The sequence below is a fragment of the Sinocyclocheilus rhinocerous genome, unplaced genomic scaffold, assembly GCF_001515625.1.
Source record: "Sinocyclocheilus rhinocerous isolate Xijiao unplaced genomic scaffold, SAMN03320098_v1.1 scaffold611, whole genome shotgun sequence".
NCBI lineage: Eukaryota > Metazoa > Chordata > Actinopteri > Cypriniformes > Cyprinidae > Sinocyclocheilus > Sinocyclocheilus rhinocerous.
Genome location: NW_015623515.1, coordinates 321,573 through 348,189, shown reverse-complemented (window position 1 = coordinate 348,189; position 26,617 = coordinate 321,573). Strand labels below are relative to the sequence as shown.

Genomic DNA, 26,617 nt, shown 5'->3' with positions numbered 1-26,617 from the left:
CTAAAGTGAGTTTGACGTTGTATTTTGTTGTTGCATTCAAGCAATTGACGCTGAAAGTAAAATGCACACGGCGCTGAAAGTAAAATGCACACGGCGCTTTTAACGAAGGAAAGCAGGAAAAGAGGGAACGCCCCCGCCCCCACGGTGATCCAGCCCGGGGTCGTCACATGTGGTTGCCGTGAGCCCGCCGGACGATCCTTCGTCGAATCCGCCAGCCGTTCCTCACTCTAGGCCTTAGGAGAAACAATAATGTACAGTATGTGGAAAATGTGTTTTTTTTTACTTTAAACTGCATAAACACATTTCATTACCGCAAATACACAAAATAATGTTATTTTTAGCAACATCATATGACCCCTTTAATGGGATTGGTTTCCCCACACCAGAATGCAGCAACAAAGCAGCTATGATGGACTGCTATGATGAAGCAGAATTGAAATCCTGCGCATAAACATTTATTAAATACAGTGGTGGCCAAACTTATTAGAACACTAGTATTTTCACCAGCTAAAAAATGGTTTTAAGTCAGTTATTTCTATCTTTTGCGGTAGTGTGTCAGTAGGAAATATCAGTTTACATTTCCAAACATTCATTTTGCCATTAATTGTAATAATCCAGTGAGATTTTTGTTTGTACAAGGAGTCTGACAACAGCCAGTGCTTCACACAGTACTGTACTGTAGTGTACTGTACTTTTAACAGTACTGTAGCTTTGCAGGTAGGTTTCTTGAAGCATCTTGGAGACGTTGCCACAGTTCCTCTGGATTTAGTCTGTATTTAACACTATTCTTGTGGTTCAGTGCAAGCCGATGGCTATTGATTGGATGGAGGCAGAATGTTAGTTTGCAGTCAATTATAAGAAAGGGGTATAGTTTAAGCAAACTAAATAATTGGTCCAGCATACAGTATGTTACCAGAAAGAAGGCTGCCATTTTCGCTGGAAGATCGAGTTTTGACATTTTGAATAACATTACGAGGTCAAATGGTCAAATTTTAAAAAAATTAAATTAAACATTTGCATGGATGAATTCTATAACATGAATTTACCAAACAGACAGGGTGAATTGTCATGTCATGCTAAGTTATTACCAAGTTACTGATTTAATATCAGCAACTAGACATTCCTAGAAGAAAACTACTTCTGTTTCAAGACTTTTAAAAGTATTGAGCACTGATAAATATCTGTGATCTTAATGTCATTTGTAGAATCATCCTGAATTGGTTGGTGAATTATGGACATGTCCATTCAATGCACGCCACTTGATGAGAAAACATGAGCTGTCCCATCACATCTCAACCTGTGTGGACCGATGCTCTGTTAATGACTCCTGCGGTAAGCTCTGTTTAACCCCTTCACCTTCATCATGTTGGGTTATTGCAGACACACTCCGTGCATAATGAATGCTTAATGTTCAATGGCAGTGGCCAGTGACAAGACTGATAGCAAGTTTCAAATCCCAGTGAGCACCTGGACTGCGCCTGTGTGTGATGAAGACTGGGATGAAGGTATCACATAGATCTGTATCCTGAGTTAATGGCAAATTATTATACCCCAAAGATCAAATTTTGCACTTGTCAGTGTGCATAATATGGGCATTTTAACATTGGATGGTGTCTGTGCCTTACAGAGGTCGACAAGCATGTAACATCAGCGCCATCTTTTATCTGGGATGTGTCCAAATCACTTCCTCAGGACAGGTCAGTATAGAGCTAACTTCACAACAACATTACTGAATCATACGCAGTAGCATTTAGGATTCCGTTTTTTCATAGTTGGCAGTGGATCCTTTTGATCAGATTGGTTGAATTTTCAATGAAAACAACAAAATCGTGACAGCACATCTCTCTTTGTATTAGGGAAAACCCCAGCACTTCCAGCAATGTGATTGCTGGTCTCAGAGCACCACGAGTTCTTCCCTGGATGAGCAGCTGTACTGATTTTTGAGTTTTTTAATGTGTCAACCATGTCAAGAATATTCCTGTACAAATGACATTGAATCCTGATAGTGTCGGTTGCTTGTTCTGGCATTTCTTGTATAGGGTCACTAGTTCTTGCCGTGACAAATTAGTTTTCTAATCTTCAGTTTAGTTTCCCAAAGGTGGAGCAGTAAAGATGGTTTAGGTTCTTAGCTGTGTTTACACCAAACAAAAGAAAAGCTTACGACCAGGATATACAGAAAACAAGACTTTAATTGATGTGTTTTGTGTTGTCATAGTTGCTTTGTGCCTGTAATTCTACCTCTGTGGTCTGTTAGGAACGCCTCTTTTTGGTGAAAAAAAATAGTTAGTAGTTTTTTTCTTAGACAAATGCTGTTCATAGCACAGATACCGTTGTAAAGGCAAATAAAACTTAATTTATAAATGCTAAAATGTGAATATTCAAATTCCTGTGAGCCTTACCAAGTTTGTAGTTTGTGCCAACATCAGACTGGCATATTTTCTTCAATAAAGCAATAGTGTTCTCTTTAATTTTGTCCTGATCCAAGGTAGCAATTTGTCTGTCCTCGTCTTTCAAGAATATGTCAGATGATCTTTAATGGAAGCACAGGATAAAGTTATAAAGTATCGTGTGCAAAACTGTGAAAACTGTCATTTAAGACAAACCACATGGCAGAAATTCTACTTGAAATATTCATAAAATGATACAAGCACTTACTCACAAAATGAACTGGTTGTTTTGACCAGCTTGGTTTTGACGAGTCCGATATCCCCAGTTCTCTCCAATTTTCCCATAAACCAATCAAAACAGGCCACCAGCAGGCCCAGGATGATGATACGTTCACCAGCCTGGAAACTCAGTTCATCTGGCCCGTTGGCATCATACTCGTCTGTGGTCTCGCAGACCCCTACTGCTGTGACAGATATTGTTACAATTGTGGTAGAGTTAAATTGTGATGATGACAATGCCGCACTGTTACATTATTATTATTATTTATTTTTTTTCTTTTTAGTTCCTAAAAAGTTTCTAAATATATAAATCTCAGAGTAAATCCTCCAGATTTTGTGTGCAGCTTATAACCACTTACCCTCTTCACTTATCCTCAATAATTTTCTAATCATTTTTTTTTATTCTAAAGCTTTTTGCTTTTTCAAATTTAGTAATTTTACAATCCAAAATTAGCTGTTTTAAATAAATACTGTTCTTTTGAACGTTTTATTCATCAAAGAATCCTAAAAAAAATAATAGGCAGCACAACCATTTTCAACTACATTAAGAAAATGTTTTCTAATAAGAAATCAACAAGAAATCATTTTTTAGCACCAAATCAGCATTTTACAGTGATTTCTGAAGGATCATGTGACACTGGAGACTGAAGTAATGACTGCTGAAAATTCAGCTTTGCCATCACAGGAATAAATTACATTTTAAAAGATATTCAAATAGAAAACAGTTAAATAATATTTCACATTATTACTGTTTTTACTGTATTTTGGATCAAATAAATGCATTCGTGGTGAGCCTAAGAGACTTCTTTCAAAAGCATTACCAAATCTTACCGACTGCAAAACACAAAACAGGATATATAAAATATTTTCTCACCAATCTGGAAGGGAAGGTCACTTGTGTCCTTTCCACCACCCACTAATATACTCTCTGGGCAGGACTTTAGAAACCACCTTGGGAAGCAAAAAAAAAAAAATCCATTGTTCTTAGTTCTGTTGATTTTGTCAATAAGTTCATATGAAATTCATAAGGTGACACATACTCATGAAAGGGAATGACCGGCTCCAGAGCTGGTTTTGGTTTGGTTCCTCTAGCCCCATCTGCAAGTGACAGCACTGTCCACCCTGATCCTAGGAATGGAGGCTCAAACAAAGCGATATCCCCCTTCTCCAGATAAAGGTCGCTCCCTGACGTAGAGCTATCAAACATCTGATTAGCTGTGCAGCATCCAAAGAAAGACCCTAAAAAGTAAGCAATATTGTTTTACTACAAATAGCAGTGATATTCACTCATACGTGTGCCAGTCTGTTTCTGAAATTAAATATAACGTATATAGTGTGCATAAACACTATGTATTTACCTTCTTGCATTAGAAAGCCTTTATACATCAGATTTAGTGTCTCTTCTTTAATTGCGATCTCAATTCCTGAATGCTGATCAAGGGAGATTAACCAGAACTCCTGGTTCATGAGAAGGTTTTCCATACACTGACCCAAGAAGCCTGGTGGAAATTACACATTTGGTAAGTCTTATGAGATATTATCTTTTAATATACACTACCGATTATTGATCCTTCAGAAATCATTCTAACATGCTGATTTGATGCTCAGTTATTATTGGTGCTTAAGTTATTAATATCGGTTTTCATTATTATTATTATTATTATTATTATCAATGTTGGATTCTTTGATGAATACAAAATTCAATAGAACAGTATTTTTATGAAATAGAAATCCTCTTTAACATTCTTAGTGTCTTCAATTTAAGGCATCTTTGCTGAATAAAAGAAATATTTTCCCCCCTTTTTCTCTTTCTCAAATCTGTCTTACCCCAAACTTTTGAATGGTATAGTGTATCATGGTTTCCACAAAAAATATGAAGCAGACATTTTTTTTCAACATTGATTATAATAAGAAATGTTTCTTGAGCACCAAATCAGCATTTCATATTTTTGAAGGATCATGCGATGCTTTTAATCATAATAATTTCACAATATGACTGCTTTACTGTATTTTTAATCAAATAAATGCAGCTTTGGTGAGCATACATAAGAGACTAAAGAAACATATTAAAAAATCTAACTTTTGGTAGTGCACCTGACTCTTACAGTACTTGACATTATTAATAATACAATACAATGTTTATTTACTGTATATAGCACATTTAAAACAACCAAAGTCGACCAAAGTGCTGCACAGAGTATGCAAAACAGAACAAGTCAACAAGATTACAAAGCTATAAAACAAATGCGTACAACATAAATGCATACAACATTATATCTGTGGCACTGAAATAAGAACAGACCCATTTTGTGGTATGTGCTGAACTTCCATATTTCTTCAAGTGTTTTAAAGGTGATAAATATAGTCCTTTCCTCACTATTGATGGATACAAAATGAGCAGACAACTCCTGCAAGACAGGGAAGCAAGTATGTTAAATACATTTCAGAAAGGTTTTGAATATTTGATGTGGTCTGAATAGGGATGACCATACAGAGATTAAGGTCACGACCCCTGAGAGGTCAGCTTCGAGCACACAAAGTTTCCTGCAAAGCACTTCCTGTGTGCCCTCATCGGCAGGAAGTCGATCTGGCCCCTCCACCATAGCCAGCTGCATAGCCAAAACTGCAACAGGAAACAGCTTATAGTTAACATCTACCACTGCATCCAACACTAACAGATCAGCCTACACATGGAAAATATTCCAGTCAGCTCTAGTAAATGTGTAAGGAAAGTGAATTAGTGATGTAAAGAGGCCAGTCAGTTAATATAAGGTGACATAATAAACCAAACCTTTATACTGCTGTAAATTCCAGGTCTAGATCTACCATTGACTTATAATCTAAAACATTCATCTCAAGAGCAATATTCGTGGTTCAATCCACAGTTTAGATTTTGTGTTTTACCATAATCATGTGATGTTTCACTGATGTGTTTAACAGAGAGGGTTAATAAATGACAGTCAAGTGGGATTTGTAAAGTCCAATGTATGATCTCTAAAAGTTACTCTTTTTTGAGTGTCACCAAAGCGGGTCAGAGTTCAAATAAAGGAATAGTTCATCAAAAAACTGAAATTCTGTCATTTACTCACCCTTCTCTTCCTACTGTGGAACATATAAGAAGATATTTGGAGAAACCGTTCAATACGGTCACCAAAACTGTTTGGTTCCCAACATTATTTAGAATATCTTCTTTCATGTTTCATTAAGTCGTACAGGTTTGGAATGACATAAATTGACTCAGAAACCAAGAACTGCCAACTCTGGGCAGTTCTTCTACACAGTATTCTATTATTATTTGAGATTATTATGTGATTAAGACAATGGAGGCAATTTACAAAGTCATCAGGATTTATTCACATCAGTCACAGTGTATTAAGAGGTAGTTAGTATTTTATATGGCGAGCTGGATTCACCTGTTGGTATATTATCATCAGAAGCTCCTGAAGTACCTTTGATGCTTCCTCTTGAGGTCTTAAAATCTGAAAAGAAATTTACACACTACAAGCTTAGTCCTAACAATGACGTGGGTCATTTCTGTAATGCTGTAGGCTACCTTTTGAACACTTTACTAGATAATTGTGTTGTAGTTTAAGGAATTTTACATCAGCCTTTCAGAAATGCATATAGTCATGTACAGACATTTAAACGTTAATAATTCTAACTTAATTAGGCTACCTTTACAACAAACTAACAGGATGGAAATGAAAACCTGTTAGCCACTGAGGATATACAGGTAGCTTACGAGGCTGTCAACTTAACTTTCATAACTGATCTTTTGAACGTTTTAGAGACAAACCAGTTAATGCCACACAACATCACAGAATCCATTAAATCCATTACTAATATATATTGATGTTTGTGCTGTTGCTTTCCCACCAAAATGGTGATGTCACTTCCTGGAGGATGATGCCATTGTTAGTGTCAGGGATTTTACAAAAGAATAACAGGATGGAAAGTGAAGGACACTGAAAAGTTAAATAAAATGATTACCAACTGATTCAATGTTCATAAGATCCAAAACAAGAAATACCTATAATTTTAGATTTCCATTCTTCTGTGCTTAGAAGTCATTGCATAGCACTTGGAGAGCAACATCTGCTCAAACCAAAGAATTACAATTATTTAGAATTCTCCCATATGTTCACTTAGGCTAATTGAGAAATTGTGAAAAAAAAAAAAAAAAAGATTTTCATAGGCCTATTTTATAAATTGTTTTAATAGAGATTTTTATCCAGTAGCCTATCAGGCAGTGCAATATGTATTGCCAAATTATTCAAAACGTACGATCAACTTCATACGTTCATTAACATACGAATGCATCACATATGTTAAGAAACACTTTTTTCTTTTTATTCTCTATGCTGTTCGTGCTGCTCAACCGCGTCCCTACCTCTAGATGAAGACTCCATAATAGTATCCCATTCATTGTGTGTGTACTCAGTCGACAGCTCTCTGCGTATCGTCCGAATTCCATCCGGATCGGACTCCACGCCGTTCCCGGTTTTGGACGAGTTTCTACGAACCGCGGCTGACATCCCGTCAGAGTTCCGAGAGGAGAAGCGAATGGTAATGTCGATCACGCGCTCATCGCGCTGTCACCAAATAAAAGCGCACAGGTGGCGGAACTGATTTTACAAGACTGCACGGACTCATGTCCTTAATGGTGAAGGCGAAAAGAAAATGAACGTCCAGAACCACAGGCAACAGGTCCAGCTACTCCCTACACCCCTGTCGGAGGTGTGTGTGTTATGTGATTTTGGCATCAGTAAGCATTTTTGTTTTTAAAAATAAATAACCTTGGCACGCAAAGTTTCAGCAAAAGTTAATAATCACACGGTGTGAGTAAAGAAGTAAAGAATTGCTGGTGGTCCGTTTTATGAGTGTAAACTTAGTAGGTGTGTCTCTGTGTATTTGGGTGAACTCAGAAAACTTCAGAGGAAGAGTGTCAGCATTTCCCCTTCCTCTCTGGTTGCCTAAAGGAAAGTGGAGTTTTAAAACCCTTGTATTATGTGGGTACATTTTTTATGGTGGGGGTCAAATTGACCCTAATTGGCTTCAATACAGTTAATCAAAAACCATTAAAAGGGAAAAATCGGGCAAAAACAGCAAACATTTAACATTAACACTGGTCTATAAACATTTATCAGTAACTCAAACTTATGTGTGCCAAGGTTTTTGCCAAGGTTATTTCTTTTTAAAAACAAAAATGCTGCCATAACACAATTTCAGTGCTTTCATAATGCATACATTATAAAATAAACACATTAACATATGATTTTTAATATTAACTATTTCATAAAAAAATTTTTATCACCTGTGTGAACTTTATAAAAAGTACTGTAACTATTTTTTTTTTTAAATTTGTTTTGAAAAACAACATTTTAAACACAACAAATGTGGACAAGCACCACTTCTGTGTGCTTCCCTGACGCTCAAACTAGAGCATGGCTACGCTAAGATCATGGGTTCAATTCAAACTGATCAATATCTATGCCTTCAGTGTAAGTTTCTTGATAAAAGGGTCTGCTAAATGTATAATGTAAATACCCTCACAGGGAAGTTGAGAAACTGACATAAGATACATTGTAGTTAATTAATTAAATTAATAATTAATTACATTGTAGTTGCCTGTAAACATCAAAATCTGAAATTTTGTATGCACATTCCACAACAACAAAGCAAAATCTTTTGCAGGCATGTTCATGATCATAAATGAGAATAAGTCACAAAATCATATAGATTAACCAATATTTCCAACAATTCAAAAATTGTAATGGGTCAAAGTGCCCCGGCAAGAAATGTCAATTGCAGTAATTATAATTAATGCAATGATTGACAGCTTATTCCTTCTTGAAATTATTCCCAGTTTGAAATTATAGTGTATTTGCATTCTGGAAAACTGCAATTTATGGATTCTTGATTACAGTAGCCTACAGTGTTTTTATCTCCCCCTTAAAATCTAGTCGAAGTGTATTAAGATAGAAGTGTATTATGATAATAAAAAATGAAACAATGTAAGTAAAAAGAGATTATAGCCTAAAACTTTGGCAAAAGCTCTCCCTTTTCCAGGCAGTTGGTGTTCCAGCATTCCTGGATAATCTAGTTATGTCTCCTAATTAATATTCATGAGACAAGCCTTTCTAGCCCTAGAGCTTTCAGGTTTGGCTTATGTGTGCCCACTTACCAATATCTATTAACAGAATATGGAAGAAAAGAATGAATGAGGAGGGTATTCTATGGACATAAAAAAAAGATGCATTGTGGTAGAATGGCAGTTATTTATAGCCTAATCAAGTCCTGGTTGATGACTATTTTATTTTATTATTATTTTTTTTTATTTTACTTTTCAATATATATTTAATTAGAAAGGGAAGGAATAAATAAAAAGAAAGACAATTTTTTTTATTTTTATTTAGGATGAAGTAAAGTAATATAAAGCCCATTCCTATTTAAGCAATTACATTTAGCGTCATTAGTTATGAATGAATGAATGAAGTTTGAAGGCGGCTGAATGGATATTCGGGTTTTTGAACCCCCAAGCGCCCTCTGGTGGAAGACGTCCAATATGTGGTTATTAGTTTGCAACATTGAAATCGAGAAATCCACCTGCTGGCTGTTCTGATAGAACAGTCAGTGCAAAACTATGCTAAAATATGGTTTGGTAAGCAATTAAACATTAAATTAGGCTTAGAAATAATATGCTCAAAATCGTTTAAATAGTTGATATTGACAACTACGCATCGATTCTCTATTTTTCTGCAGTAATTAGGTAAAGAGTCACTTTTTGCAGTGCATGTTTTTACTGATCTCTATGTGGGCCTATTGAGTGTAGAAAACATCTCTGTTACGTATGTAACCTTGGTTCCCTGAATAGGGAACGAGATGCTGCGATAACGTCATCGCTATGGGAACACCTCCGGTGTGACGAATGTCTGAAACCCTTATACCATCACGCCAATTTATTGGCCAATAGCGCTTAGCACCGCCCCAAGCATACATCATGTATGCTCATAAAGTAGTCGGGCAACTAATGCTTGGTAGCTCGAAGCGCCAAATCATAGTGCACAACAAACATCTGCTGCAGGACTCCTCAGAGTCTGCATCTAAAAAGAGTACACGAACAAAGAGTTGGAAGCATAAGCGCCAAATCAAATGAACGTGTCTGCATTAGTACAATGCAGCTGGTAACGTTAAAGAGAGAGGAGGAAACCCGCCTACTCACTGTTATAGCTTGCTATAAGCAATACTCTGAAACACGTGAGCTCTTCCACTTATTTGTTTCAGCTCAATGCAGCAGCGGAGTTGAAAGAAATAGTAATTAGTCGGGCAAACTAATGCTTGGTAGTTCAAAGCGCCAAAAACATAGTGCACAAATAACTTCTGCTGCATGACTCCTCAGAGTCTGCGTCTTGTCTGCATTAGTACAGCGCAGCTGGTAACGTAGAGAAAGAGGGGTGAAAACAATCCGCAGCCGAAAGAATCGATTAGAGCTTCCGGAGCGGGAATCAGATTTGACTAACCACCTGACTCACGAGGCGCTCTTCTGATGAACGCACGCGGTCTGGGGAAGAGAGCCAGAGAGAAGGGGATTAATTCCATTCTTTCACTCTCTGTACACTCAGGCTCATCGCCATCACCCCAAGCGTCGAGCTTGTGCGGCGCCTCATCAACCGCAGAACTGGAACGGCGGGGGTTGAATGAACATCTCTCCTTCCTCAGAAAGAGAGCAGCCCATAACGCAACTTACTCACAAACACAGATATCACGGATACAACAATAGATAAAGGCCGCAAAGCGGTCTTCCTACCTGTTTCCTCGTGAGTCTGTGTAACATGCATCCATACATAAGCCTACCGGAAAACTCATTGTGTCCGCCTTAGAGGAGTAAACTGCTCTATATAAATAGATGGCTTAGAACACAAGAATCTCTTTCCAATGGGCAACAGATGATTCGCTTCCTGAAGGAATTAAAATCTGATGAAATAGCGCGCAGCACGCATATATGAGCATACGTGACGTGCTTGGGGCGGTGCTAAGCGCTATTGGCCAATAAATTGTCGTGATGGTATAATGGCTTCAGACATTCGTCACACCGGAGATGTTCCCATAGCGATGTCTTCATCGCAGCATTGAAGTGAACCTATGAGAGGGAACTGTTATTTAGTTCTTGCATTGAACTGCACCGTGTTTATGTTTCCATGTCTGTGTGACTCTGGGATCTACGCTGCGGTGCAACATCTCTCTTTGTCTTTTGTTTGGGCGTTATATTAGCCTGTACTGCTAGTTCTGCCCTTGTGAAAAGATAAACAAAATATCGTTGTTCTTAATATGAGCTTGATATATAAGCTTCGTTGTTGCTTGAAATGTTCACTCATATGATGTTTCTTTGTTTAACAGCTGGAAGAACACATGAATGTAAAAGAAGAGGAATCGTGACCTTGGATGTTTTGTATTGAAATGATTGCAATATTGTAAGTGGTATTAAATTGTATTTGTATTAAAATGGTTAAAAAAAAAACTAATTTAAAAATGATTAAAACACTATTACACAATAGTTCTGCTGAACAGTTGTAAATAATTGTTAAAAAAATAAATGCGATAAAGCTTCCAAGTGTTGTGATCAGAGTTTCACCATTAACATGCATATAAGAGATTTGGGCTAGTTGGCACAAGGGCTACAATATGAGTAATTAAATTCTTGCAATGATTTTGTATTTTGATTTTAAACAGTTAATTTATTTTGCAGTACATGTTGAGTAAATAATCAAACACAATAAAACCCCATTCAGTTTAACATACGAAGAGTTTATTTGCAAAATCAGATAACTGTGTTTTATTGTGTTAGTTAGCTGTATTTTTTTAAATTTATTTTTAACCTAATCAAAATAACCCAACTACAGTTTGATTGAGATTAATTGGAATGCACAATGAAAAAAACATGATTTTTGAAAATTGTTAAAAACGGAGTTATCTGTTTTTGCAAATGAACTCTTCATATTAGGACAGAGGTATTTTTTTATAATTGTCTGTGCGTATTATCACTTGTGCGTTATAAGTTGTAATTTTATACAACTTAATTTACTCACATTAATTTAATGTCTTGTGCGTCATTATTGTTTCCCTTTCTACTTTCTACTTTTCGCTTTCTACTGATTTTATGTATTGTTGCATACAGTAGCCTACTAATGTCTCTGTGTAATACTAGTGATGTTCGGTTCTTGAACGAATCGTTCTTTTGAGCCGGTTCTCAGGAAGTAACCGGTCGAATCGGTTCACAAATCGAACTGAATCGAACTTTAGTTCCGGGTTGATGACGCAGGACAGTTATTGTTTTTTCAAGCATTTAATAAAACAAACAAACAAACAAAAAACAGAAAAGTCACGGCACGCTAAGGGGTCTCTGTTGTAACTTGTAAGTCTGAAGGGAGGCAAGCCTCCGCTGTAACTTTACCTGCGGGTGTCGCTGTTGGACAGTGTTACTTTATAAAAACAAGTGACTTTTATACTTTTAATGCCATATTTAGTAATAGTTGCGATTTATTTTTGTAATATCAATTATTTTGTCATCCAATTTTTTTGAGGGGACACTGCCTCCCTTGCCTCCTCGGAGGGAACGTCCCTGCTGTGTGTTTCCAAACACTGTTGAAAGGGACATTTAATTGAATAAATATGAGATGCTCTATAACAGCACTGAAAAATTACTGCAAAATTGCTGTAAAAAGTTAGCTTACACATGTATAATTTTGTCACTCGTGATAATTTTGTAGTATGTTACTTACGGTATTTAACTCACATTTACTATATTTACTCTGTACTTGCTCTGCATTTATTTTTTATCCTACCAATGTACTTATATTCATTGTAAATATTTGTTTGTTGAGTATAATACTGTACATTGTGAGCATATGGCCTCCGTGGACCTCTGTCTTGTTTCATCTTAAAATTATAGAATCTGAATAATACTACTTAAGATCACTACATAAAATTCTGCTATATTTCCCAATTATTTGTGTGTGAGTCAATCAATCTGTCTTTCTGTCTGTTTGTGCCAGGATACAGTTTTGTTCCCTTAAAGGAGATTTAAACTTGGGTCATTCCATGTGTGTTAACGGTGACAGTGGGACATACAGTATGTTTTGGGTGAGTTACTACTATTTTTGCAGGCATGCAGTAGGGTTTTGATGTCCCATAAAACAATGTTATGTTAACAACATATGTTATGACAATTATAACATTGGGGGGAATCAACTTATTGGCATTCAGCACAAGAATTTCTCATCAAGCAACTAAACAAATATGCTATAATTCAGGCCATTCATTCAAAGCAAACCAGAAAAGGCTTCAACATGTCTCTTTGTTTGACAATCCCTATTGAGCTCTGCAATGAGTTGTGTGGAGCATAACTTATATATATAATAATTAAATTATTATATTTTATATATATAATAGTTAAATGTTTTTCATTCATACAATAAATGTTGTTACTGGGTCAGTGTGTATCAACTCAACCATGCAGTTTTAGATCTTGATCATTTTCGTCTGGTGAAAGTGGTACGTATTAAGTACAAGAAATATTAAATGCATGGATTAATATACTTAAATAATATATTTCAGCAATCCTTAAACAAAATTGTATGCCAATGGTGACAGTTCCAAAATGTGAAAAAGCACTTTCCCCCAAAAAGTTTGCATGCCTGTAACTCAAGAAGCATTAAAGATATTATTTTTTTAGACTGTGGTTCTTAAAAAAATCTATCTTGTTTCCAACTATCAAAACAACTTCATGATTCCCCAGCTCAGCCAAGCTGGTCCACCAGCTTTGACCAGCTAATAACCAGCTTAAACCAGCTTGAACCAGCTACTATCTTAAACTGGTATTAGCTGGATCTTCCAGTAACAAAAATATAATCTAATAAATTGCAATTAAGGCGTATTGAATGTTAAAATGCGTTTCAATGTACATTTGGTCGAGCAAATGCTCTTTTCCTTTTCAACGAAATCGTTTTTCGAGCAATATAAGTTTAAAAGGATAAAACAATAACAAAGTAATCAAAAAAAACACAGTAAAAGGAAAGTATAATACAATACATCAGTAGTCTTTTGTACCTGCTTATACTGTGTGTACTGCGCATGCGCGTTGTGTGTAATTACAGATGGGATGGTGCGAGCAGCTCTCAACGGGACTCACACACACCGCCTGCGGGACAAACCGCGAGGAGGACACCGCGACCAGTCTCACAGAGCCAGTCACTGTCATCTAAACCGGCCTGACCGACCCACATCCATTGAGCGGTAAGACCTGAGACATTGTGAAAGTATCTGAACTCGCCGCTTTATATTTAAGCAGCTTTGGTGGAAGAGAGACGCGCAGTATATCAGTTTATAGCTACTACTGTAACTTTGATTGACAGTCAGCTAAACAGACCACGAATAATCACCCGGTTCAAATAAGTGAAATTAAACTTCAGAACACACATTTAAAACATGTTTATAGTGAGATATTTGGGAGTTTATGGCCGGAGGGAGCGGATAAATCGGGACAGTAGTTGGCCAGTCCAAATTCTTTAACACGTACACTGTAAATATGATGTATGCTCACTGTGTCAACTTTCCTGCTGTAAATACACTAACTTACATCAAATGTCAACTAAATAAAGTCGTCTAACTATAAAAGAACTGTGTGAAATACAGCTATAAAGTGTTTTTGATTGCGACCGACCGTCGTTAAGTTTTGTCCAGAATAAAGGGTGTGTCTCTATCTGTCCTGAAAACAGCACGTCAACTTTCTAAACGTGTAGTGCACACGAGCTCTGCCATGCCAATTCTCATTACTTTCTCTTTCATTTCATTGATAGATGCTCACATTGTGCTGCAGGTGTGTGACAACTAACACGGACATTTTAACATGGATAACACCAAGATTTTAGAATAATATATATATATATATATATATATAAAGGAAAAGGAAGTATAAATAAAGTCACAACAATAAAATATTGCAACAATAAAAAAATTGCATTTTAATTTAATGCTGTTTAAAGTAGTTTTAGATTCATTATACTGTGTGACACTGCTATCATTACAGTGCTTGACATGTCATGTCAACTACCTGCAGCTTCATGGTTTATGACATCAACAATTCTGTGTTTTTCTGTCAATATGGGGTGCTGTGTGTACATTAATGAGGAAAAAAAATTAACTTAAATGATTTTAGCAAATGGCTGCAATATAACAAAGAGTGAAAAATTTAAGGGGGTCTGAATACTTTCCGTACCCACTGTATATATATAAAGCATTTTCCTAAACACCTGTAGTACCACAACAAATAGTTTATGCATTTGTTGTGATGTGTATGCAAAAAGGGGCCTTATTGGCTTGTTCAGTCACAGTGGAGATTTATTTATGAAATGCACATGAATTAAAATTGTAGCTTAAATATGTACATCACTACTAAGTAATAGAAGATAATACAGAAATTGTTATGAAATATGACGTGCTAAAAGTGATTGACATTAACGGTTAATAAGGTTTGCATTTAAAGTTGGGTAGTTGTTTTTACACAATTAAATGTGCATTTGTAGTGTACTTAAAAAACTGTACTTGCAGATAACATAATATTTATTAAATAAAAGGCCACTTACCTGTATTTAAAGTCACTTTCATGACTATGTTTCTAAAGACACGTAAGTAAATTTTTTAAAAGGGCACTTTGTTATGTCAAAATAAAATTTTCAATACATTTGTTAATAGTATTTTCTTTTGTTGTACTTTAAAGACATACATTTCTTTCGATGTGTTGACTAACATGCAGTACTAAAGCACATGTAAAGTACTTGATAGTTATTTTAACTGTATTGTGTTATATAATATTACAAAGGTAACATATTGTAAATGTACTAAGTTGCAATTTAATTATTACATGTGTAATTACAAATATATGACATACATGACAAACGAGTTTCAATAAAAATGACTTTAAAGTATGTTTACCACAAATACTTGTCATTACAGAAGACTTCAGCAGAAGACTTTAACCACATTTCAAAGACAGAAGTAATTATGAAATTACATATACAGATTTTGCCTACTTATTGTAATCATACTCAAGTGGGCCAAAAATCACTCTAAAGTTCAGCTAAGTGTATTTAATATAAATATAAACTATAATTATGCAGTTTATATGTACAGTTAAGTGTCTGAAAACGTTACATTCAGTTCACAGTTAAATATATTCTTTTGAGGTGTATTATTTCCATAATAAGTACTCTTTTTAAAAGTATGCTAAAGTGTATTTCTCATTCACACGGGTTTGAAAGTGGTTTCTATGGATACTTGCTGATTTAAACTGCTGGTGTTGGCTCTTGCTTTCTTGAACATAAGCCATTCTGACTGGCCATAAAACGAATAAACAGTGTGTTATGAGATGATCCATTTGTGCAGCTTTAACTGTCTGGTTGTGACCGGCTAGTCTAGAAGGCAATGTGCTTTGCTCAATTCATTAGTCACATCAGCAATACCACTTTGCCCATACCAAAAAAAATAAAATGACATGAAATGCCAGTAGTACCACAGTTGCATACTCTTACCTGCCGATGTTAAGTTTGGATAAACAAGACTTGATGAGATCTATTCTAAAACATATTTAACTGTTTGTCTGCTATCAGATATGGTCATTGATTGTCCAGTAGCTTTATATGTGTTGTAATCAATAACATTCTTCAGCATAAAGGAGATCAATGCTGGACTCATAAACCCATTAACAGTTGTGCGACCTCTGCCCACCTAGCACTGTTTATTCTGCCAATGTGGCTTTACAGTGATCTGTTGGTGCAAAATTGTTTTATTGGTATCAAGTGTAAAGGTACACTACCATTAAAAAATTTGGGGGCACATTTTTTTTTTGGAAGAAACTAGCCTAATACTTTAGTGTAGGGCTGTGCAATATATCGAAATTATCGAAATATCGCAAATGTACATATCGCAATATGCATATCGCTACAGCTTGCAATATTTGGGGCCATGAACAAAAGACAAAGAGAAAATCACTCACTGCTCTTACCTAAATAACTTTTGTAGCTTAAATAAGAATCAGTGCATATTGAATTCATAGAGTAAATACTAATCAGTGTTGTATTTTTCCTTTTTGATTACACTAATGTTAAAATGACATTTTTATGTAATGCTCGAGTAAAACACTAGCGTTCACTTTCAGAAGTTGTTGTAGGGGTGCTTTCTTATTAGAATCAGAATCAGAATGAGCTTTATTCACCACTTAAGTGTGCGCAAACACAAGGAATTCGTTGTGGTATAACCATATATATATGACACAAGATAGTTATAGAAGTTCACAGAACTGACTCAGCAACAGCTGAGTAAAACGGTTTCATCTGAGCATGTGGCACTTTAAGCATTATCGTATCGCATATCGAATATCGCATTATTTAATGAGTTATCGCATATCGCATTTTTCTTCAATATCGCACAGCCCTACTTTAGTGCATTAAAGGGTGCATTCAATTCATAGTAAAGACTTTTACATTGGTACGATTAACAATTTCTGTTTCAAATAAATACTGTTCTTTTGAACTTTCTGAAAGAAATGTATAATATTAAGCAGCACAACTGTTTTCAATATAATAAGAAGAAATGTTACTTGAGCACCAAATCAGCATATTAGAATGATTTCTGAAGGATCATGTGACACTGAAGACTAATGGCCGCTGAAAACACAGCTTTGTCATCACAGGAATAAACTACATTTTAAACTACATTAAAACAGTTATTTTAAATAATAACGTTTCACAAAATTACTGTTTTTACTGTAAATTTGATCAGATAAATGCAGCCTTAAGAAACATAAGAGACTTCTTTAAAAAAATTAAAACATCTCACCAAATTCAAACATTTGAACAGTAGTGTCTCCTTGTTGTTTTTCAGATGGCGGATGAGGAACTGGTGAAGAAGATGGTACGGGCGGTGCTCCAGTCCACTAAGAGTGGCGTGTCACTGTCTAACCTGCAGGTAGAGTATAAAGACCTGACGGGTGAGCTCATACCTTATAAACAGTTGGGGTATGCCACGCTGGATGCCCTCCTGCACAGCATGCCTTCGGTCGTGAAACTGGATAAAGGGCAGTCTGGGGAGGTAAGTCTCTCCCTTACCTTTTGAAATTCAGTTATTCAGCAGGGATACATGAATACTAAATCTTTAAATGGTTAAAAACCCATAGGTGGTATGCCATGCTACCACAGGAAACGAGATGACCCACGTTACTAAGCTTGCGGCCCGTCAGCGCACAGCTAAGAGGACCGGCCGACCTCAAGTGGTGAACTGTCAAATGAGAGTCAAACCAGCAGCTCCTCTTGCACTGAATGGTGAGACTCTGATTAGTTTTGTTAAATATGACTGCATGCAACTCTTACTTTAAAGTGTTATTCAGAATAATAACACAAAAGCTTATGTATTCAGATTTCAGATGATGTATAAATCTCAATTTCGAAAAATTGACCCTTATGACTAGTTTAGTGGTCCTGGGTCACACATAGAGAATGTATGCTAAAAGTACATTTGAAATAATCGTTAATTTAATAATCTATTGTCATGCTTTAAAGAAGTACATTTATTTTGATTTGTTGTCGAAAGCACATGTAAAGTACTTCATTATAATTTTAACTGTAGTGTTATGCAATGTTACATTTACAGTTAATATATTTGAAATGTACTACATTTCAACATAATCTTTACAAACATGTATAATTACAAATACGTGAAATGCAAGTTTCAGTAGAAGTTACATTAAAGCATATTTTAGTTTACAGTTTTGTTAGATGTGACTGTGAATGCAACATGTCTATGTGTTATCCATGAGACATTTTAAAGAGAATGTATGCTAGTGTCCTGTGCATCCCGTGTCTTTTTTGGTTGTGCGTGTGGCCTATTTAAACTCCTCTGAGGATGTGAGCACAGTTCTGGATGTACTAAGAATAAAGCTCTGCATTAGATCATTCAGATTACAGGTTGCGGCTGTTCTGGGAGCTGCAAACTCACTGTCAGCTTCAGGGTTTTCTGCGCTCACGCTGTCCCTTGATCAGTGACTCAGTATTTACTTGGCTTGCCGTGATACAGCAGAAAGCGGGCATCTGTATTGACCTAGAGGGAGGTTTGGAGACTGCAGTGTTGTGGAGAGGTACAGCAGAGCCTGCGTGGCTGTTCAGGGGAGGATTGTCTGAAACCGTTTCTTTTTTTTCTCCTCATCTGTTATTTAATGACTCAACTGCCGCTGCTGTGGTGATGCTCTGCCTGTTTTTGTCTACTTAGCTCACCATCTGCTGTCTTGCAGAAACGATCAGCCTGTGGAGCGCTTATCTCAGGAGGGCTGTAGACAGTGATAAGGTGTTAAATTGCTGCCACTTTTCCACGCTAGACCGGTTGGACGGCTTGCGCTGTTAGCAAGCAACCGGCTGAGTTTACTGCCGGGTTGGAAGATATGATGTCATTCTGTTACAGTCAGGTTAGTGGAATGATGTCATATTGAATGTGTATGAGAGAAAATGGGTTTGAAGTCCTGTTGACACAGTGTGAGTATGATGTAATTGTTATTTAGTTGAGACTAGTTTGCAGCTGCTGTTGCATTTCAAATGCTATGTGTAAAGAGGAGAGTAATATTTTGGTGCATGTTCTAATTTCTCGTGATTATGCTGACTTCCAGAAACTTCATGGTCATCTAGTTGGAGAATGTGCAGAGTTATACCTTATAGATTGTCTGTTAACTAAACTGATTTGTGTGCAATGATATATGTTTGATCTAGCTTACAGTGTTTGGCTTCATCTGTTTGATTAAAGGATTAAGCACAACAAACTGATATTTTTATAGTTTCTATAAAAATAGTATTTGTTCTATTGTTTCTATAGGATTTGTTAAAGAGATCAGAGAAAAAAAATCTGTTGTTGTTTACTTTCTCCCATGTTGTTCCCAACATGTGTGCTTGTCTTTCTTCCATGGAATACAAAGGAGAAATGGAGCACAAAAGGAGCAAAAGCAGTATCTACCCATAAAAGCGGTCCATATTACTGTTATCAATATTCCAAGTCTTCTGAAGCTGTATGACTGTTTTGTGTGAAGAACAGACAGATATCTAAGTCACAGTTCACAAAAAATATTGGCATTCGTCTGACATATGAGAGAAGCATGTAATATTTGATTTGTGAACAAATTGTTCTTTTGAGTTGGATTTTTTTCAGTTAATCCATTGATCTGGTTGAAAATAACAGCATGAGTCAGAGTGATATTGTCTCAGGTTCCACTCACTGACTCATTGATCAGAGATCCAATCACAGCAGTTAACAACCCATCGGAGAAAAAAACGACAACATTGTAGTCTGTTTGTCACACAAAGCTGTTGTATGGCTTTAGAACATATAAGTCGTATGGACCAATTTTATGATACTTTTATGGTGGGTTTGCATCCTTTATTGTCTTCTGACAATCAGAGATTTACAGATTTTTTTCGTCTTGTTGATATTATTGTTAGAAAATGCTGCTTACTGCATCATTTTACTGTCGGTGACTCGTCGTGGCATGCATGCAGTGTAGACAGAACCACTGATTATAGTGGTTTCTGTTTGTTTTTCTAGTACCCGGTAAAGACACAGTGTAATCCAGCAATAATAGTGTCCATGTGAGGAAGTGTGCTTTAATTGCAGTATGTTGATAGAAATTGTTGTTCATGGAAATTCCTGTCATTACAAAGCACTGTAAAAGGGTCACAGGACACTCAAATGCTTCAAATTCTGTCTCTGTAGATAGGAAATAGGCCTGGAATTATATGTGTGTTCTTTTCAGTCTTATATATTAGATTATATATTTGACTTTTTTGATTTAGATATTGTCTCATCTCCTTCATAGCAAGGCCAAGGACATCTTTGAGACAGCCCGACCATTGTGGACATCTGGGGCGAGGTGGAGGTCGTGGAGGGGGACATGGAGACCCCCTTCCTCGCACAGGAAGCTTGAGGGACTCCCAGCCTGATGGGAAAGGAGGCAGACCCCACAACACACCCACAAGAAGACCCTCCCTTCCCTCAGAAAGGTGAAAGACTCAAAAACACAAAGCCTGTCAAGTGGAGTCTCAAAAAGTGATAAAATGCAATAAAATAGGTAAAACTTTGCATTATAGCCACATTAAGAGCTACAAATAAATAAGTTAAAGTACTTTGAAATTCCTATATTGAAAGATAAAAAGTACAGCTGACACTTTCTTACGAAAAAGCATCTTTTAAAGTAAGCGCACCTATTGTGTGAGCAGCATTTTGCCGAGCAAGTAGCTGAGAATACAAATCAAGTCCTAATGAGTCAACAGAAACAAGCTCTTTATTTTTTCACTGACTCTTAATTTTCCAGTTTTGCAACTACGTGTCTCTAGCTGTTGATACTGTGTGACTTGATTGGCAATAACAGAGAGCAGTTCAGCTGAATGTTGTCTGAACCTAGTGCTTATTCAGCAATCGAATGAAGGGTGCTGTCTGTGTGTGTGTGTGTGTGTGTGAAATCACTCCAGCCAAAAACCATTGAGAGCAAACAACTGACCTCACTCTTTAGAATTGTGTTCTCTATCGCTTACTGTGGCACACACACAATGGCTGTGAGGGTGGCAGAGTTAAGCGGGTGTACTGGGGTTTGTTAATCTTCCCTCCATTCTCTCACAGATTAGCCATTCTAAACCAGTCCACAATGAATCAGCACTTTCCCTTTGGTACAGGTTGAGGGGGAGTTTGGGTCATCTGACACCTAGAATCATATGCAAAAAGACCTCCACACCCCTGCTTTATCATGCTGCAGCACTTTGCCAAAATGTCTGCTTTTGTCCTTACTATCACCATTGTATTATTTGCTCTATATCCCTCCTGTCTGCTTAGTTTATGAAAACTCTACTAGGCTATTTTGCAGCAGAATTAAGATGACCAATTAATTACACAGATTAGGAGGATAACTCGGCAATAATGGAGTATTAAATTTGCATTTATTTTCATGAATTATTTTTTTCTGTAACATAATCCTATTTTGCATCATTATATTTTCTTTAGTATTTTGATGGACATAAGCGTGAACCAGATTATCAAAAAAAGCAAAAAATGTAGGGTGCCAGCTTGGTTCTGTCCATTGGTTGATGTTTGGGTTTTGAGATATCTTTTCAAGGGAAGATTGAAGTTAAGACATTTTGACAGCATTACACCGTCAAATAAATAAATAAATAAAGATAGGGTGAATTTTCATGCTGACTTTGTTTCGGTGGAATGCCAAAGATGAAGTCATCAAGAGTTAAAACGGAGGTGTCTATTTACACTAAGTGCAAATATCCCGCCTTGTTGGCAGAGGCTATTTACACTAACTCCGCCCACCAACATGTGATTGGGCTAGACAAAATTACAAAAGACAGCTGTCAAAGAACATCTCCATTGGCGTAAGTGGTAAAACGCATAGTGCAGATTTTTGCCGCGATCGACCCGAGTTCGAATCCGCCTTTTGCCGAACTCAATTCTTTTCCCTTTTCACATAACATATCGCATCGGAAAGGCATTAATTTTCAATAATAATGAAGGAAAATAATCGAAAAGTTGAAAATGAAGTATCGGGTAGGGTTAGGGTTGAGCATCCATTTAATAATTTTAATAAAACTTATAATTTACACTCAATACGTTATTATTGCAGACTGTTTTATAATGTACTACAATACTGAGGTGCAGATAATTGCCACTATTTGCAATAAGTAGTATGAATAGCAGAAAATACTGCTATTTTTACATAGTGTGAATAGAAGCTATGGCTATTTGCACTTAGTGTCAATGGCATCTATCACTAAGCAAATACGCTATTTTTGCGTAGTGTAAATAGCATCTTTCTCTAAGAAAATATGCTAATTTTACTTAGTGTAAGTAGCATCTGTTGCTATTTGCACATAGTGTAAATAGCATATATCACTATTTACACTTAGTGCAAATAGCTGATGCCAAAAAAAAAAGGCGTGATTAAAAAATTGTGGACTGAAGTCCCTTCTTATGGACCAAAATGAGAACTGGTTGCTTTTGGTCCACCTAAAGAGATCTGGTTCATTGGAAAGAGTGTTGAATGGCTGTTTTATAATACTGGATACACTCTATCAACAAATGAAATTTTGGGGTAAAAGGTTAGTTAAAATCTTGCAGTATATTAACCAAAAATTTCAGATTTCAAGTTCTCCTTAATATAATCTCATGTTTCCCCCCCCCTAGATCAGACAAAAGAATGACACTTCCCTCCAGATTCCAAAAAGAAGTCCATGCCCATCTCTCCCAAAACCAACAGCAGAGCAATGGTGAGCACATTTTGGGTGGGAAAAGTGTTCAATATGCAGGGTATCTAAACATTTCTCTCCACAAGAAACTCCTTTAAAGGTTATAGTTATCCTGGAGTCTCTAACTTAACTTCCTGTCCCAGAAAACATTCCAGACATGGGATGTTCATTAAGGATGAAAAGAGAACAGTCAACTTCTGTCTCAAGCAGGCAAAAACCTCCCGCTGTTACACAGAGGGATCTCTCAGGACTACATGCCTTCAGTTCTGATGTTGCTATGGGCTATATTTTAAAGTGATAGTTCACCCAGAAAGGGAAAAAAATGTCATAAATGGAAAGTCATATTCTCTTGGGTGAATAAATAATGACAAAATTGCTATAAGACTTAATGAATAGAGTCTGATTCGCTGCAAATTTATTTAGCATCTGTTTATGATTTTATGGTTTTAGTTTATAGTTTGGCAATGCAGTATTGCTAATAAGCTGCAGCATTTATGTTGTTGATATTTCTAGCCCCTTCTATCCTGAATGAAAACACAACTCCATCAAAACCTAGGCTGCCTCATTCTGCGCCTTACAGTCCCAAGCTGGTGCAGTCCCGTCTTAAAGAGGTTCTTAACAAGCACAGCAATGGCCTCTGGGTATCCAAGCTGCCTCAGCTGTATCGAGAGCATTATAAACAAGACCTACCCAGTGAAGCCCTGAAAGACCTGGAACACTGGACGCACATTTGTACTGTAAGTTTACAGATGCCTGATTAGCCTGTCATCTGATGTCATTAGAACACAGTAGCATTATGTGTAATTGTGTCATTAAAGGGATCAAGACATGAGAATCAATTTATGAAAACAAATTGCAACCTTCAGAACTTAAAATATCCTCCCAAGTTCAAAAAGACTGTTTATTGTTATAAGACCATTTTGAAGTCAGAATCCAAACTCATTAACATAATGCACATTTACCTTGTTTTTTTGTTGTTCCTGGCTGTGTGTAGCACCTACAGCTCTGCATATTTGCCAGTTTAATTCTAAGGGTTGGAGAGAGAATTGGAGACAATTCATGTGATTCTCACCAAACTTGGTCAACATTACGCCAAGACACTTGTCCACCTTTTTCTTGTCGTAAAAATGGGCGCGGCCATTTGTAAATTCTATGGGTCTGGCTTCCGGTCTCATCTGCATCCAGCTATTTTTAGCTGTACAAAACAGTTCGTTTTGCTGCTTGATATTGAAAATTGGTGTGTCTTATCATATTATTTTAATGTATTATCTTAATTATGAACACACTGGTTTGTAGTGCAAACAGTTTTACCGTTTACTGCACGTTGTTATTCTCCTCGTTATTTACCTACAGCGGCTAATGAACCGGAAGTCTCACCCATAGGCTTACTTCCGCATTGAAGAAAAAGGTGGATATCTCGAACAGTGTTGTCATGGTGAGGGATTACGTTAATCACAAAAAGGGAAACAGGAATTGGTTGGGAATTGGCTGTTGTAGTTCACAAGTCACAGTGCCACCAGATGGCAGCCAGAAGTCTGCCCAAGTATAGGTTTCTGCAGTACCTTAGGGCTTTGCCCATTCAATTAAGGGCATTCCACAGGCTGTGGGTGTTTGCAACTGCTTTACCTGATTTGCTAACCCACTTGGGGCTAGGTTTAGGGGCATCCAGTATGGTAAAGTGGTTGATAAATGCCCACTGATTAGGAAAGGTCCCGTTTGTTAAGTCGAGACCTCAAACTCAATTGTGCATAAATGATTAATAAATTAGCTCTGTGTATTTGTCTGCAGAATAAAAATGCTGTCTTGTTGTTCGGTTTGCAGGTTGAAAAACCATGCAGTACCAAACCTCAAGAGTTGCTGCTGTACCCTGCTAAAGAAACTAGCCAGATTACCCCACATAGTGCTGCTACACCCCCCACCCATGACAAATCCCCATTTCATCACAAAAAACCTCAGACTCAAAGATCATCTGCCACTTCCAAATCAAGCACTCCGGCATCCCCTAGGGATCTACCACCCGACGTCAAGCAGAAGCTTGGAGATCTGCTCTTGAAATACAGCAGTGGCCTGTGGGCCCACGCTCTGCCTAAACTGTATCAGGACACATATAAATGTAAACTACCGGAGTTTGTGCTGGACCACCTCACCCTGCTTTCAGATATATGCACGATTGACTACCCCATGCCGGACAACCCCAAAAGAGCAATTCTGTATGCAAAAGTAGTAGAAGACGAGAACCGTAACCAGTCGGGATTGGCTGGCTCAGAGACGAAAGAAGCAGTAGAGCGCAGTTTGAGCAGCCAGACTGTTCCTCCTCTTGTCATCCCTAGAGAGGAATACCCTTCTGTCCTGGTGGTGGAAGCAGGTGACACAAACAGCGTCATTCTGAGGTGCGATTTATAATCAATATTCTATAGATCATGAGGGGTGTGACCTTTATCATGCCTTTGCTTAGATTAATCTCAGAGCAGGTTGGATTGGATCAGAGAATAGAATTCTTTGATTGAAGAATTTTTGGAAATGCCCGCTGAGGGAAAATCTGTCAGGCCACTGTAAAAGTTGACGGCCACTGTTGTACTCTTGATGAAGTGTGTTTGTCTGTTTATATGCAGGTACATAGGTGAAGGTTACTCTAAGGCACAGGAGAAGTTAGAAGATGAAATGAGAGAGTTCTATGGGCAAGACAGCAACAAGGTGGCTCTGACTTCACCATTAACAGGTCAGCTGACTGCTGTATGTGCTGAGGAAGAGGAGGAGATCCTCCGAGCACAAGTCTGTGAGGTCATGGCCGACAAGGTCAAGGTGCGTTATGGGGTCATTGAAGAACACTTCTGAACATAATAGAGTAGTGTAGTGGTTCTCAACCTTTTTGACTTTAAGGCCCCACATTATCCAAGACAGTATTCAAAGGCTACCCTGTAGGGTGAGATATTTCTGGTTTTTCTGCTGTAATGACAAAGCTGTTTGTTTTCTTTTTTCAGAAGCTAGGAGTAGGGCTGTCAAAATAGCTGAAAAACTAAATTCGAATTTTTTACTTAAATATGATCAAAATTTGAATTATATTCAAATTTAAAATGCATAATTCCAGTTAGGGTGAAGAAAAGCTTTTGGGTTCTCTCCTGAGGCCACAAGTGGGCGCATCGAGCAAAATATTACTAATGCACGTTTATTCAAAGTGCATAATGTTTATAAACCAATTGTAATTAAGTTGCTTAAACAACTATAAACAAAACAGCATCATGTATGTATGTATAGTTTAATACAAAGGACCGAAAACCAATCACATAGAGTGCTTTTTTCACTTGAAAACATGAGATGCAGTGGGATGGGAAAAACCCCGCCATAAGTCTCGAGATATGTTTTTTCAAAGTTAAACTTTGTATTAATTTTGCATGGCTTTCTAAACATGCGGCTCTTTTGTGCGAGATGCGAGTGCAACGGTGATAGATGTCCCTCTAGAAAATGCACGAAATATGTGTTCTGTGTGAACGGCTTGGTTTTAGTTTTGATGTAAACAAGATCTTCTCTGCATTGATGTTCTCCTTTTCCGCAATATTTTTAATGAACAACGCAGCAGCGCTGCATCTAGTGGCTTCAACTGATAGACTAACAAAAACATTA

General features: G+C 37.0%; 3 protein-coding genes across 9 annotated transcripts in view; 2 read left to right on the top strand and 1 right to left on the bottom strand.

Moving 5' to 3' along the window:
- The window catches only part of LOC107707886 (gametocyte-specific factor 1), a 9,261-nt gene extending 6,808 nt beyond the window's left edge, over positions 1-2,453 (top strand). For 5 of the 6 annotated variants that reach the window (XM_016512308.1, XM_016512174.1, XM_016512098.1 and 2 more), the window contains 4 exons: positions 1,206-1,332; positions 1,422-1,505; positions 1,628-1,697; positions 1,857-2,450. In XM_016512308.1, the coding sequence (XP_016367794.1) occupies positions 1,206-1,332; positions 1,422-1,505; positions 1,628-1,697; positions 1,857-1,944 (369 nt within the window). In that variant the 3' untranslated portion in view covers positions 1,945-2,450. Of the gene's footprint in view, positions 1-1,205; positions 1,333-1,421; positions 1,506-1,627; positions 1,698-1,856 lie in introns of all 6 variants that reach the window. The other variant, XM_016512372.1, reaches the window with a different exon arrangement.
- Positions 1-7,211, bottom strand: part of LOC107707645 (SH3 domain and tetratricopeptide repeat-containing protein 1-like) — a 19,810-nt gene extending 12,599 nt beyond the window's left edge. Inside the window, exons 1-9 of one of the 2 annotated variants that reach the window (XM_016511760.1) lie at positions 7,057-7,211; positions 6,080-6,145; positions 5,159-5,289; positions 4,969-5,074; positions 4,025-4,165; positions 3,707-3,905; positions 3,541-3,617; positions 2,656-2,851; positions 2,400-2,530 (exon numbers count right to left, since the gene is read on the bottom strand). In XM_016511760.1, coding sequence (XP_016367246.1) covers positions 2,400-2,530; positions 2,656-2,851; positions 3,541-3,617; positions 3,707-3,905; positions 4,025-4,165; positions 4,969-5,074; positions 5,159-5,289; positions 6,080-6,145; positions 7,057-7,201 — 1,192 coding nt within the window. In that variant the 5' untranslated portion in view covers positions 7,202-7,211. Of the gene's footprint in view, positions 1-2,399; positions 2,531-2,655; positions 2,852-3,540; positions 3,618-3,706; positions 3,906-4,024; positions 4,166-4,968; positions 5,075-5,158; positions 5,290-6,079; positions 6,146-7,056 lie in introns of those variants that run through there. The other variant, XM_016511825.1, reaches the window with a different exon arrangement.
- Positions 7,212-7,341: 130 nt separating this feature from the next.
- LOC107711262 (tudor domain-containing protein 7B-like) overlaps positions 7,342-26,617 on the top strand; it is a 28,109-nt gene continuing 8,833 nt past the window's right edge. Inside the window, exons 1-9 of the mRNA XM_016516263.1 lie at positions 7,342-7,403; positions 13,820-13,958; positions 17,604-17,810; positions 17,896-18,040; positions 20,572-20,755; positions 22,935-23,017; positions 23,510-23,733; positions 24,818-25,386; positions 25,609-25,802. Coding sequence (XP_016371749.1) covers positions 17,604-17,810; positions 17,896-18,040; positions 20,572-20,755; positions 22,935-23,017; positions 23,510-23,733; positions 24,818-25,386; positions 25,609-25,802 — 1,606 coding nt within the window. The 5' untranslated portion in view covers positions 7,342-7,403; positions 13,820-13,958. The remainder of the gene's footprint in view (positions 7,404-13,819; positions 13,959-17,603; positions 17,811-17,895; positions 18,041-20,571; positions 20,756-22,934; positions 23,018-23,509; positions 23,734-24,817; positions 25,387-25,608; positions 25,803-26,617) is intronic.